The sequence below is a fragment of the Chlorocebus sabaeus genome, chromosome 16 (assembly GCF_047675955.1).
Source record: "Chlorocebus sabaeus isolate Y175 chromosome 16, mChlSab1.0.hap1, whole genome shotgun sequence".
NCBI classification, from domain to species: domain Eukaryota; kingdom Metazoa; phylum Chordata; class Mammalia; order Primates; family Cercopithecidae; genus Chlorocebus; species Chlorocebus sabaeus.
In genome coordinates, this window is record NC_132919.1 from 77,681,742 (window position 1) to 77,695,663 (window position 13,922).

The window sequence follows — 13,922 nt, forward strand, 5'->3', positions numbered from 1 at the left end:
GCAGAGAGAGGGGCTCACATGCCCATGCCCTGGGGCAGTCAGGGCACACCGTGGGGACAGCAGGAGGAGACAGAGAAGCCCTGTGAGGAGTGGCCAGCGGATGAACCAACTGTGGCCTCTCGTGCCCTCCACTCGTCTTAACATCAAGAAGAGTTGTTGTTTTCTGCCCCTACCCCTGAGCTTGGCTGGGGCGGGGCAGGGGTCTAAGGGCCCCCCTCTCCTGGAGACTCACAGTGTCTGAGCATCAGCCAGGTCCCCAGGCTCCACAGATCTGCACGTGTCCTGGGGGAGGGAGCCTGGCCCTCCCACACACCCCGCCCACACCTGCTGACTGTCCCCAAGGGTGGGTCCTCTCAGTTCCCTCGGAGGACCAGGCTTTGGGAGCTTAGCCGCCAAGGAGAGACCCCTCTCCCCTCCTCTCCTCTGTCCTGGCAGGGGTGAGATTCAGGCAGGAGGACTGGGAAGGACAAGAGGGAGGGGATGAAGGGAGCTACAGGGAGAGACAAGCCCCAGCTCACCTCTCAGACAGGACAAGAGGGAGGGGATGAAGGGAGCTACAGGGAGAGACAAGCCCCAGCTCACCTCTCAGACACCGCTGCCTGCAGGCGAGGACCCAGACCCTCCCGGGGGCTCTCCAAGTCTCTGTTCTCTGCCACAGGCAAGATTGAGCAGGAGAAGAAGGAGCAGAAGGAGATCGAGCACCACATGAAGGACCTGGACAACGACCTGAAGAAGCTCAACGTGCTGATGAATAAAAACCGGTGCAGCTCGGAGGAGCTGGAGCAGAACAACCGGGTGACGGAGAATGAATTCGTGCGCTCGTTGAAGGTCAGGCCGTGTCCACACGGTCCCGGGGCTCGGGACGATGGAGGGCGGGGGGACTCGGGGGCACGGTCCTTGCGGTGGGTGTTCTGCACCAGGACGTAACTTCCACACCCGTTCAAGATGCTTGTGGGGGGATTAGAAATCCAGCCTTCAGCCCTGCCCTCGGTGCTGGGACGGAGGGCACCAGCCCCGGCACCCCCAATCCCATGGCCCTCCCCATCGCTGTCCCGCCCCTCCCCTATGCAGGACTCTGAGAGGGAGACCATCAAGATGCAGGACAAGCTGAACCAGCTCAGCGAGGAGAAGGTGACCCTCCTCAATCAACTGGTGGAAGCAGAGTGAGTCGCAGTCTCCAGCCACACATAGGTCATGAAGGTCACTGCACCTGCAGGCCTCTGTCCGTTGAAGACCATGTACAAGGCCGGGTGTGGCAGCTCCCACCTATATCCCAGTGCTTTGGGGTGTGTGTGTGTGTGTGTATGTGTTTTGTTTTGTTTTGTTTTGTTTTGTTTTTTCTTTTGGAGACAGTCTTGCTCTATCCCACAGGCTGGAGTGCAGTGGTGCGATCTCAGCTCACTGCAACCTCTGCCTCCCGGCTTCAAGTGATTCTCCTGCCTCAACCTCCTGAGTAGCTGAGATTACAGGTGCATGCCACCATGCCTGACTAATTTTTATATTTTTAGTAGAGACGGGTTTCACCATGTTGGCCAGACTGGTCTTGAACTCCTGACCTCAGGTGATCCGCACACCTCAGCCTCCCAAAGTGCTGGAATTACATGCGTGAGCCACCGTGCCCGGCAATCCCAGTGCTTTGGGATACCAAGGCAGGAGGCTCCTTTGAGGCCAGAAGTTTAAGACAAGACTGGGCAACACAGTGAGACCCCATATCTACAGAAATGTTTTAAACTGGCCAGGCATGGTGGTGCACGCCTGTAGTCCCAATTACTCGGGAGGCTGAAGTGGGAGGATCACTTGAGCCCAGGAGGTCAAGGCTGCTAGGACTGCACCACTGCACTCCAGCCTGGGCAACAGAGCGAGACCCTGTCTCTAAAAGAAGAAAAAGACCACCTGGGCATGGGTCTGGAACCCACCCTAGTGGATCCCAGATTCCCCACAGAGCTCTGCCTACCACCCTTGGCAGCAGCTCTTGAGCCAAATGAGTTACTGCTGGAAATTGAATGGCTTTCTTTGCGATAAAGATTTTACATATCCATTATTTTATGGTGTCTGATTATTAAAGTACCACACAGCCAGCTCTAAACATTTTAAACTATACAATGCGTACAACGTAGCCAGGGAAAATTGCATATAATTCCAACGCTCTTCACTTCCCAGAAAACCAATGTCTAGCTATATTCCTTTCTTGTTTTGCTCTGTTTTTTACACAAATGGGGTTGTTTCAGAAGTTCCCCTTTGAAGCACTTTAGTATTTTCGTGGCCATCTTTCCGTGTCACACACGTGGGCCCACATCTCCCTGTGGAAAGGGTGCGGAGCAGGCTTGGTGTGGAGGCATCGTCCTTTTCTCAGCGTGCTCCGGAAGGGATGAATAGCACAGAGATTACCTGTTCCTTGCGGTTTGATAGAATCCAGGCAAAAAACCACCTGGGACCAATGCTTTGGGGGGCTTGTATCTTTGGTGACATTTAAATAGCTTTTAGACTATTGGTATATTCAGGCCTTTTACTTCTCCTTAAGTCAGCTTCTATCAATTATACTGACTTTCTCATCTCCTACAGTTATATATCCCTGTTCTCTTTCTCTCTCTCTTTCTTCCCCACCCCCATCTCCCTCTCTCCCCCTATATGCCAGAGGTTGGCAAACGTTTGCATAAGGAGCCCAATAGTGAACGTTTCAGGCTTTGAGAGCCTCACGCTTTCTGTTGCAGCTGCTTGGCTCTGCCATTGCAGCTGAGAGCCTTGTAAAGCCTTAGAGTGTGAGCTCACCGAAGCATCAGAAGAAAACTCCTAATTTCTTACACTGCCTCTCCTACCTCTCAAGACACCAGATTATGCTTTGGGAGAAAAAAATCCAACTGGCAAAAGAGATGCGTTCTTCAGTGGATTCCGAGATCGGCCAGACAGAGATCCGGGCCATGAAGGGCGAGATCCACAGGATGAAGGTGAGGGGAGGAGAGCTGCGTGGCAGGGCCTGCTGGGTGCCAGCCCTTGGGCTCTGGAGACTTGGCCACACCAAGGCCCTGGGCTGCCCCGGGGCTCCGGTGGGAACCACACTGGCCACAGTGGCTGGTGGCAGCGTGTGAAATTTCCGGGAAGCGACCCACTCTAGCAGAGTGACCTGCACTCCAACGGAGCACTGGCAAAGCGCACATCCCCCTTGACCCGGCTTTCACAGCATCTTGTTCTTGCTGTGCAGAAATACTGTGGAACAACACCATGCACCCACAAGCGTGTGCGTGTCATTTCACAAAACGCTGTTTTATTCCTACTCCATGTAATCACAGCACTCTGGTATTTTTAAATGCCGGCTGTAACCCTCAAATTTCATGACCCTCTAATGTATCCCACTGGGAGACACAGTCTCACACCACAAAAGGGCTCAGAGAGCACCCCCATCTCATCCCTCACAGCCACGTTTTCTCTTCATGGCCACAATTAGATTTCATTGCCTTTAAAAGGCTGGTAATTAAATTGCAAGTGATAAGCTAAAGGTTCAGGGCCTTAAACATAACAATAAGAGCAGTTCATAAAGTAAATGGGTCTCGTTTTCACAATGCCATGCTAAATAAAAATTCCTCTGCTGAGTTATTTTCCAGATCAAGTGCATATGCTAATGAGACGTTGTGTTTAAAAATACCCAATTTAATTGACTTTTCACATTACAGAAGCCACGTGTGTTTGCTGGGGCAAGCCAAGTTCTCCCCCACAGAGTGGGGGGCAAAGAGAAGGTCCGGGCTGTTCCTCCCTGTCCCTCCTTTCCCGGCTCCCCTTCCTCAGCCAGGGCGACCGTGTCAGCCACTGCAGGGAAAAGGGGAAAAGGCCTCTCACCTTCTCAGATCTCACACAAATGCATAGGCAGGGCTTGCCTTGGCCCTACGTGGATACTAACCCATTCTTTAACAGTTACAATATATATTGTGGATATTTCACAATTTACGGATCCAGTCCCATATTAGTGAAAATTCAGGTTGTTTCCAATTTGTTGTTAGCGTTATTGTTTTGTCCTAGACACAATGTGTGTTAGGGTTCTCCAAAGAAACAGAACCAGTAGACTACACAGAGAGAGAGACAGAGAGACAGAGAGAGAGAGAGATTTATTATGAGAATTGGCTCTTATGATTATGGGGGCCGAGAAGTCCTAGGATCAGGCATCTAATCTGCAGACCCAGGAGAGCCCCTGATTCAGTCAAGTCTAAGGCCTGAGAAGGAGGCAATGGTGTCATCCCAGTCCAGTGTTCCCCCACCCCTGCCCCGCCCCACCACCTTCTTCTGCCTTTTTGTTCTACTGAGGCCCTCAACAGACTGGGTGATGTCACCCACCCTGACGAGGGGGATCTTCACTCTGTCCACTGGTTCAAATGCCCATCACTTCCAGGGACACCCTCACAGACCCACTCAAAACAGAAATCATGTTTTCCCAGCTATCCAGGCATCCCTTAGCCCAGTCAGGTTAACATAAAATCAGGCATCGCAGAGCATTATGATCACATTCTTCCTTACTGGTTCTTTTTTTTTCTCTTTGTCTTCTAGACTAGGTTCCCAAAGGTGAGATTCCTAAGTCAAAGAGTGTATAAATTCTGACTGTAACAGCCTGACATTTTACTTGTCTAAAAAGCACATGGCGGCTGTCATAGCCGTACCTTCTACTTTTTTTTTTTTTTTTGAGGTTTTTCAGTTGAGTGGAAGTTCACAGCTTTAACGGTATTCAGCCCTATGAGGATTTTCTGGGTTATTTTGTTTTGTCTGTTTGTTTTGTTTTTGTTTTGTTTTTGAGACAGATTCTCTGTCACTCAGACTGAAGTGGTGTGATCTTGGCTCGTGGCAACCTCCACCTCCCAGGTCCAAGCAATTCTCCTGCCTCAGCTGCCTGAGTAGCTGGGATTACAGGTGTGTGCCACCATGCCTGGCTAATTTTTTGTATTTTCAGTAGAGATGGGGTTTCGCCATTTTGCCCAGGCTGGTCTCAAACTTCTGAGCTCAGGCGATCCACCTGCCTTGGCCTCCCAAAGTGCTGGGATTGCAGGAGTGAGCCACTGTGCCCGGCCAGCCCTACAAGTTTTGATAGAGACGTACAATTATGTAGCCATTGCCACATCGTGATGTATTTCCTCATCCTCGAATTCCCTCATGCCCTCTGTAGTCAGCTCACCGCACACCCCAGCCACCATGACAGCCACCAATCTGTCTCCATGCCTGTCGTTTTGGCTTTTCCAGAATGTCACATAAATGGGTCAAACAGGGTAAGACATACTGAGCCTGATTTTCCTTCCTTAGCCTCATGCATTTGAGATTCTTCTGTGTGGTGAAGTCCAATTACCCAGTCTGTTCTCTTTTTTTAGAGACAGGGTTTCGCTCTATCACCTAGGCTGGAGTGCAGCGGTGTAATCATGGCTCACTGCAGCCTTGACCTTGTGGGCTCAAAGGATCCTCCTGCCTGGGCCTCCCAGGATTATGGGTGTGCACCACGGCACCCACCCCTCAGTCTGTTCTTCCATGAATCGTTTCAGTAGCTTATCTAAGGAGCCTTTGCCTAGCTAAAGGTCCCAAAGAGCTTCTCTTCCATTTTCTTCCAGAAGCTTCCTGCTTTTAGGTTTTACATTTAGGTCCATAATATATTTTGAGTTATTTTTTGTGTATGGTGCAAGCTGTGGATTGGGGTTAATTTTTTTTTGCATTTGGATGTCCACTTGAGTCAGCCCTGCTTGCTTACTGAAAAGACTGCCCTCCCTCCACTGAACTACCTCCCAGGCCTTGTTGAAATCAGCTGACACATTTGTGTGAGTTCGTTTCTGGGCTGTTTTGTTTTACTGATTCATGTTTCTGTCCCTTCACCAATGCCCTACTATCTTGATTTCTGTAACTCTATACTTATGAAATTCCTCCGACTTCCTTTTTTTTAAAGACAGAGTCTTGCTCTGTTGTCCAGACTGGAGTGCAGTGGTGCTCACATCTCAGCTCACTGCAACTTCCGCCTCCCAGGTTCAAGCAATTCTCCTGCCTCAGCCTCCCGAGTAGCTGGGATTACAGGCATGAGCCACCACACCCAGCTAATTGTTTGTATTTTCAGTAGAGATGGGGTTTCACCGTGTTGGCCAGGCTGGTCTCGAACTCCTGATCTCAGATGCTCCACCTGCCTCGGCCTCCCAAAGTGCTGAGATTACAGGCTTGAGCCACCGCACCTGGCCTGTTTTCTTATTTCTTAACATTTTTTAGGAGTTCCTCATATATTGGGTTATTAACCCCTGTCTTCAATACCTATGAAAATAGTGTCTCTGGCCTGTCATTGCCTTTGCCCTCTGTTTAGGGCGTCTTTCGCCCCACAGACTTTTTAGTGTTTCTTCATGGCTCCAAGTCACTTTATGGTACATGTAAACCTGAGTGAGCTTGGTCTCCCTTCACCCTGCTGATCTTCGGGATTCTTGCCTGTTTTTCTTTTAAATCAACTTTAGGCTTAACTTTGATAAGATAAAATGTCCTTATTTTAAACACAGAGTTTGGGCTGGGCGCGGTGGCTCACGCCTGTAATCCTAGCACTTTGGGAGGCCGAGGCGGGTGGATCACTTGAGGTCAGTTCAAAACCAGCCTAGCCACCATGGTGAAACCCTGTCTCTACTGAAAAATACAAAAAAAAAAAAAAAAAGGCCGGGCGCGGTGGCTCACGCCTGTAATCCCAGCACTTTGGGAGGCCGAGGCGGGCGGATCACAAGGTCAGGAGATCGAGACCATGGTGAAACCCCGTCTCTACTAAAAAATAGAAAAAAATTAGCCGGGCGCAGTGTCGGGCGCCTGTAGTCCCAGCTACTCGGGAGGCTGAGGCAGGAGAATGGCGTGAACCCGGGAGGCGGAGCTTGCAGTGAGCCGAGATTGCGCCACTGCACTCCAGCCTGGGCAACAGAGCGAGACTCCGTCTCAAAAAAAAAAAAAAAAAAAAAAAAAAAGCTGGGCGTGGTGGCAGGTGCCTGTCATCCTAGCTACTTAGGAGGCTGAGGCAGGAGAACTGCTTGAACCTGGGAGGTGGAAGTTGTGGTGAGACAAGATCACACCACCGCACTCCAGCCTGAGCAACAGAAGACTCCATCTCAAAAAAAAAATTTTTTTTTAAAAAAGGCTGGGTGCAGTGGCTTATGTCTGTAATCCCAGCTTTGGGAGGCCAAGGTGGGGAGATCACCAGGTCAAGAGATCGAGACCATCCTGGCCAACATGGTGAAACCCCATCTCTACTAAAAATACAAAAATTAGCCAGGCGTGGTGGCAGGCACCTGTAATCCCAGCTACTCAGGAGGCTGAGGCAGAAGAATCACGGGAACCCAGGAGGCAGAGGTTGCAGTGAGCCAAGCCGCTCCACTGCTCTCCAGCCTGGCGACAGAGCAAGACTCTGTCTCAAAAAAATAAAAAAATAAAAATAAAAAAAAACGCAGTTTGGTGGGTTCTAACACATGCACACATCTACGTAGCCACTGACACCATCAACACATAGAATCTTTTTTTTTTTTTTTTTTTTTTTTGCTTGGTTGCTTTTAGTTCTCATGCCTCCTTGGTCGCCTCAGGTCTCGGCCATTTCTCAGCCTTGCATTGTCTGCCTGTGGATTCCGGGTTCCCAGCCAGGGCTGCAGTCTCCATGTCCCTTGTTCCTCCTGGCGGCACAGGCATCACTGTTTCCCCGCCGATCCCCGTGCATGTCACCCGAGGATGAGCGAGGCCAGCGCCCTGGCCGCTCTCTCTCTGAGGCTGCAGCTCGGGCCTGCCCCAGCCCCAGCCCCTCTGTCCTGTCTCCCAGGTCAGGCTTGGGCAGCTGCTGAAGCAGCAGGAGAAGATGATCCATGCCATGGAGCTGGCGGTTGCCCGCAGAGAGACCGTCACCACCCAGGCCGAGGGGCAGCGCAAGATGGACAGGAAGGCGCTCACCCGTACCGAGTTCCACCACAAGCAGCTTGAGCTGCGCCGGAAAATCAGGGACGTTCGCAAGGTAGGGAGCAGCGGAAAGGAAACCGGGCGCCTGCTTCTCCCTCTGGGACTCAAGGAACACTCCAGGAAGGCGTGCTGCTGGGTCTGGGGTGAGGATGCAGAGGCTGTCAGAGGGGCTGTGCTCAGCCCTGCTAACCTGCTGCTGGGTGCCGGGTCTGGGGTGAGGATGCAGAGGGCCGTCCCCAGTTCTGCTAACCTGCTGCTGGGTGCCGGGTCTGGGGTGAGGATGCAGAGGGCCGTCCCCAGTTCTGCTAACCTGCTGCTGGGTGCCGGGTCTGGGGTGAGGATGCAGAGGGCCGTCCCCAGTTCTGCTAACCTGCTGCTGGGTGCCGGGTCTGGGGTGAGGATGCAGAGGGCCGTCCCCAGTTCTGCTAACCTGCTGCTGGGTGCCGGGTCTGGGGTGAGGACCCAGAGGCTGTCAGAGGGGCTGTGCTCAGCACTGCTAACCTGCTGCTGCCATGGGCCTGTCTCTGGGAGTTTGCAGAATGCCCACACGGGACAGAGATGCTGACAGCCAGAGACGGCCGTGTTTCAGCCCTTCCCTGCCTATCAGAGGTGGCATTGGGGAGGTAGAGAGTTCTGGGGAAGAGGCTGGCTCATGCTGGGGAGCCTGAGTGGGCACCGGGGACCAGCTAATGGGAGCATGGCGGGCTCCCCAAGAGCCTGCATCCCGGTACACCAGGCCATGTCCACTGGGCCTACGCTGGGAGGGCCCAGCTGGTGCTGTCTGGTGCTGACTACCTCAGCTGTCGCCAGCCAGGGGCCCTGCACTCACACTTCCCAGGTTGGCTCCATGGCCCCACTGACCCACTGTGTGACCTCAGAGCTTGTGGGCCTTGCCAGACCTGCAGGGCCTCGTCTGCTGGGGGGTGGGGGGCAGAGTTAAATGTGACGGCAACCACAGCCGTGGGTGGGTAGGTGGCCTTGGGGACAGCTGACAGCATGGCTTGGAGCCATGCTGGATCATTCCTGACTGGGGCATACGGTCTGACCTCCCAGAGCCTTGGTTTACTGACCTGTGAAATGGGTGCCTACCGCTCAGAGTCACCCGGAGGGTTCCCTGGAGAGTGCTGAAGTCACCCCTGTAGGGAAAGGCTAGCCAAAAATGACAGACATGCCTGGGCTGCTCATTTGGAAGTAACTGGAAGTTTCTGGAGAGAGGCGGAAGAGCGGCCTCTTCTCAGTCCTTGTCCACCACATTGGCCATTCCTGATGTCCATCCCTCCCTCAGCTTCCTAGCCCGGCCCCTGACCACTCCTTGCTGCCCTGGGCACCACCTCAGTCCCTTGCCAGGACCCCTATGCCCACCCCTCACCCCCGTCTGCTCCAAGCAACACTCAAGTCCCCTAGTCCCAGGCCCTGCACCTCACACAACGCCATCACTGACACACAAACGGGTTCTGGTCCTCACCCCTGCCATCCCCACCCCAAAGACCTTCCGTGTCCCCAGCCAGCCCTGAGAGTCACTGTGTCTCTTCCATCATCCCCTGGACCATGTCAGCTGCCAAACGCTGCTGCCGGGCTTTCCTTCTCTTAATTGTGCTGCTTTCCCGGAAGGCGGAATGAACACCACACAGATGGCGCCAGCCTTGCTCCTCCCTCAGCAGAGGCCCCCACCCTCCTCTTTCCCAGGCTCCCCAGCCCGCCTCTCGGCCCTTACAGCCTCAGCCCTGCCCTTGGCACATGGCTGCTGAACTGTGCCGGTCCCCTCCCCGGGGACAGACCCACTGCACGGGGAGCCCCAGAACCGCTCAGGCCCCCATATCTCGGCCACACCCGCCTTAAGGGAGCAGTGTGCAGTGTGGGCTGGCTGGGCCTGGCATCTCCCAGGCCTCACCTCTCCAGCCCACCCATTCCTGAAGGTGGCAGCTCCCATTCCTCTTTGTGAACCTCCTCAGATGGAATGTGTAGAAGGTGCCTGGCAGGTCCTCCCAGCCTGACTCTTCCCTATCTGCCAAGTAGCCGGGCTGCAGGGGCCCAGCGTGGTCCTGTGACTCTCCTAGGCCACTGAGGAGTGCACCAAAACCATCCTGGAACTGGAAGAAACCCAAAGAAATGTGAGCAGCTCCCTCCTAGAGAAGCAGGAAAAGCTGTCGGTGATACAGGCAGACTTCGACACACTTGAGGCCGACCTCACCCGGCTTGGGGCTCTCAAACGACAGGTAAACATGTCCCAGGAGGTCACTGGGGATGAAGGCCATGGAACGTGCCACTCGCACAGGGGTCCTGCCTCCCCTAAGTTCCGTCCTCTCTTGATCCCAGGCCAGTGATAGCACCATCGGCTGCTCACATGTTTGTGGTTTTGTGATTTGTTCAATTGACAAATGTTGATGGAGTATCTGTTACGGGCTGGGCTTACATTCAGTGTGCGAGGGTTGCAAAATAGAACACAAAAGACAAACATCCCTGCCCTCCTAGAGGTTACCTCCTGGGGCAGGAGGACAGATGATGAGCGAAATAATTTTAAAAGATACAGTGGGCCAGGCGCGGTGGCTCAAGCCTGTAATCCCAGCACTTTGGGAGGCCAAGGCGGGCGGATCACGAGGTCAGGAGATGGAGACCATCCTGGCTAACACGTTGAAACCCCGTCTCTACTAAAAAATACAAAAAATTAGCTGGGCGAGGTGGCGGGCGCCTATAGTCCCAGCTACTTGGGAGGCTGAGGCAGGAGAATGGCAAGAACTCGGGAGGCGGAGCTTGCAGTGAGCTGAGATCCGGCCACTGCACTCCAGCCTGGGCGACAGAGCGAGACTCTGTCTCAAAAAAAAAAAAAAAAAAAAATACAGTGTATTTGCATGATGGTACACGCCTGTGGTCCCAGCTACTCAGGAGGCTGAGGTGGGAGGATCGCTTGAGTCTGGGAGGTCAAGACTGCAGTAAGCCAAGGTTGCATCACTGCACTCCAACCTGGGTGACAGAGGGAGATCCTGTCTCAAAAAAAAAAAAAAAAAGAAAGAAGAAAAAGAAAAAAGGAAATGGTGTGTTAGATGGTGGTAAATGCTTTGGAGGAAAATAAACCAGAGAAAGAAGCGTCGGGGCATTGGGGTGAACTGAGGGACTGACAGTTTGAGTTAGGGTGATGTGGGGAAGCCCCGTGGAGCAGACACTAGGGTCCAGACCTGAAGGAGGGGACAGCCCACAAAACCACCCCAGGCAGATGGGACAGCCCAGCCAAGGCAGGAGCCTGAGACTGCACAATGGTTACCAGAGGCCAGTGGGGCAGGCTGGGGAGGTTAGGCTATGTAAGACCCAGGCAGAGGGCCGGCCCAGACTGTGTGCGGCCTTGGGGAAAGCACCATCATGACTTTGGACTTTTCTCTTGGGGAGGTGGGCACACAGAGGAGGGCGTCGGGGCTGAGAGGTGACTTGGGCTTCAGCGGGCTCCCCCGGCTCTGATGTTGCACGTGGATGAAGTGTGGATGCAGGGGGCGTCTGCAACTATTGCAGTGCTTCAGGGTGGCCCCTGTGGGGCTGGCGAGAAGCCATCAGACTCTGCATATGTGTGATGCCAACATCGCCCGGTGGGATTCCTGCTGGGTTGGCTGTGGTGTGGGCAGAGACTGGGGTGGAGAATGGCTCCAAGGTTCTGGCCTGGCCAACTGAGATGATGAGGGGAGCATGCCTGGCACTTGACCTGACACATGGCACATGTCAAGAAGGTTGCCTAAGCTGGGCACAGTGGCTCACGCCTGTAATCCCAGCACTTTGGGAGGCCGCAGAAGGTGGTCACTTGAGGTCAGGAGTTTGAGACCAGCCTGGCCAACATAGTGAAACCCTATCTCGACTAAAAATACAAAAATTAGCCAGGCATGGTGGCAGGTGCCTGTAATCTCAGCTACCCAGGCGTGGTGGCAGGTGCCTGTAATTCCAGCTAGTTGGGAGGCTGAGGCAGGTGAATCGCTTGAAGCCAGGAGCCAGAGGTTTCAGTGTGCCGACATTGTGCCATTGCACTCCAGCCTAGGTGGCAGAGCGAGACTGCCTCAAAAAAAAAAAAAAAAAAAAAAAAAAAAAGGATGCCGGCTGGTCTCAGTGGCTCACACCTGTAATCCCAGCACTTTGGGAGGCTGAGGAAGGCAGATCATGAAGTCAGGATCGAGACCATCCTGGCTAACATAGTGAAACCCCATCTCTACTAAAAAATAGAAAATATTAGCTGGTGGTGGGCGCCTGTAGTCCCAGCTACTCGGGCGGCTGAGGCAGGAGAATGGCGTGAACCTGGGAGGCGGAGCTTGCAGTGAGCCGAGATTGCACCACTGCACTCCAGCCTGGGCAACAGAGCAAGACTCTGTCTCAAAAAAATAAAAAATGAAAAAAAAAAAATAATGCCTCCTATATGGCGATGATGGATGACCCATAAAGGCACAGACCCAGTGCCTCTCAGTCTCTTCCCTGAGATCCAGGGGTGCAACGCCTTCATGCCATCCCTTTTCAGGCGTAGGTCTCACCTCCTCTTCGGCATTTCCTGGAGTCTGAGTTTGTGGGGGGCCAGCAGGTGTCTGTCTTCCGGTTTGTATAGCCCTATATGGACTCTCTTTTGCTACCCAGAACCTTTCAGAGATCGTGGCCCTGCAGACGCGCCTTAAGCACCTGCAGGCCGTGAAGGAGGGGCGCTACGTGTTCCTGTTCCGCTCCAAGCAGTCCCTAGTGCTGGAGCGCCAGCGCCTGGACAAGCGGCTGGGTCTCATCGCCACCATCCTGGACCGCGTGCAGGACGAGTACCCCCAGTTCCAGGAGGCTCTGCACAAGATCAGCCAGATGATCACCAACAAGCTGGAGTCACCGGGGCCCTCCTAGGGAGCAGCCTGGACCCCACCTTGCAAGGCCTCCAGGAAGAGATCCGGAATTGTGTTTATTATGAGGGACTTGGAATCTTTTGTGTTCCTAAAAACCACAGGTACCCTCAGAAGGGCATTGTTTAAGAGAAATAAGCCAGCCCCACCCGTAGGAATCTTTTTAGCCACTCAGCAGTTTAATAAACCAAGTAAAATTCTAGCGTTTCCTATGGCATCCCAGTAAGCCTCCCATTGCAAAGACAGAGCCTGTGACTGCAAACCCACACTCCCACACTGGGCTTACTCGTCCAGGTAACACTTTGCTTTGCAGCAATCCCAAATCTGCACGTGCCTCTCACAACACAGCACTGGCACAGGTCTGCAAGCTGCTGGGCTGAGCAGCGGTGGGGAAGTTAAGGTGGCTCCAGCCAGCCTGGCCTGGGAGACTGCTTCTCCCCAGCACTTCCCTCCACTAGGTGCATCTGAAAACCCATAAACCACCTTCTTTTCCCGTTTTTCCCACCCCACCCCTTAGAAAGCTCAGGTCCCTTTTCCTGCCCCCACGTCCCCATTTGAGTTAAATTCAGATCCACAACTTGCAGGAGAAAGTCAGTGGCCCCAGACACACATAACAGGGTAAGCACTGAAATAAGAGCACGCTGGGGCATCCACACCAAGGGACTATGCCCCAGTCTGCCCACCTATCTCTTCTCCATCATTAACCAGCGCTCTTTCTCTCTGGACTTCCAAGTACCAATGACCTTGGGGCTTCTTTGCAGTTTAAAGGGAAAATGCTCTACAAAATAATTTCTCTTTCAAACATATCAGTAGAAGAATAAAATCTTTTTTTCTGAATATCTAATAAGCCTTTCTGAGTAAGGCTAACTTTTTTTTTTTTTTTTTTTTGAGACGGAGTCTCGCTCTGTCGCCCAGGCTGGAGTGCAGTGGCGCAATCTTGGCTCACTGCAAGCTCCGCCTCCCGGGTTCACGCCATTCTCCTACCTCAGCCTCCCCAGTAGCTGGGACTACAGGCGCCCGCCACTGCGCCCGGCTAATTTTTTTCTATTTTTTAGTAGAGACGGGGTTTCACCATGGTCTCGATCTCCTGACCTTGTGATCCGCCCACCTCGGCCTCCCAAAGTGCTGGGATTACAGGCGTGAGCCACCGCGCCCGGCCGTAAG

At 53.3% G+C, this 13,922-nt stretch overlaps 1 protein-coding gene across 1 annotated transcript in view; it reads left to right on the forward strand.

The window, feature by feature from the left end:
- The window catches only part of CCDC40 (coiled-coil domain 40 molecular ruler complex subunit), a 63,761-nt gene extending 50,803 nt beyond the window's left edge, over positions 1-12,958 (forward strand). Inside the window, exons 15-20 of the mRNA XM_037993233.2 lie at positions 659-828; positions 1,072-1,163; positions 2,825-2,945; positions 7,781-7,969; positions 9,972-10,130; positions 12,514-12,958. Of these exons, the coding sequence (XP_037849161.2) occupies positions 659-828; positions 1,072-1,163; positions 2,825-2,945; positions 7,781-7,969; positions 9,972-10,130; positions 12,514-12,762 (980 nt within the window). The 3' untranslated portion in view covers positions 12,763-12,958. The remainder of the gene's footprint in view (positions 1-658; positions 829-1,071; positions 1,164-2,824; positions 2,946-7,780; positions 7,970-9,971; positions 10,131-12,513) is intronic.
- The last annotated feature ends 964 nt before the right edge of the window (positions 12,959-13,922 follow it).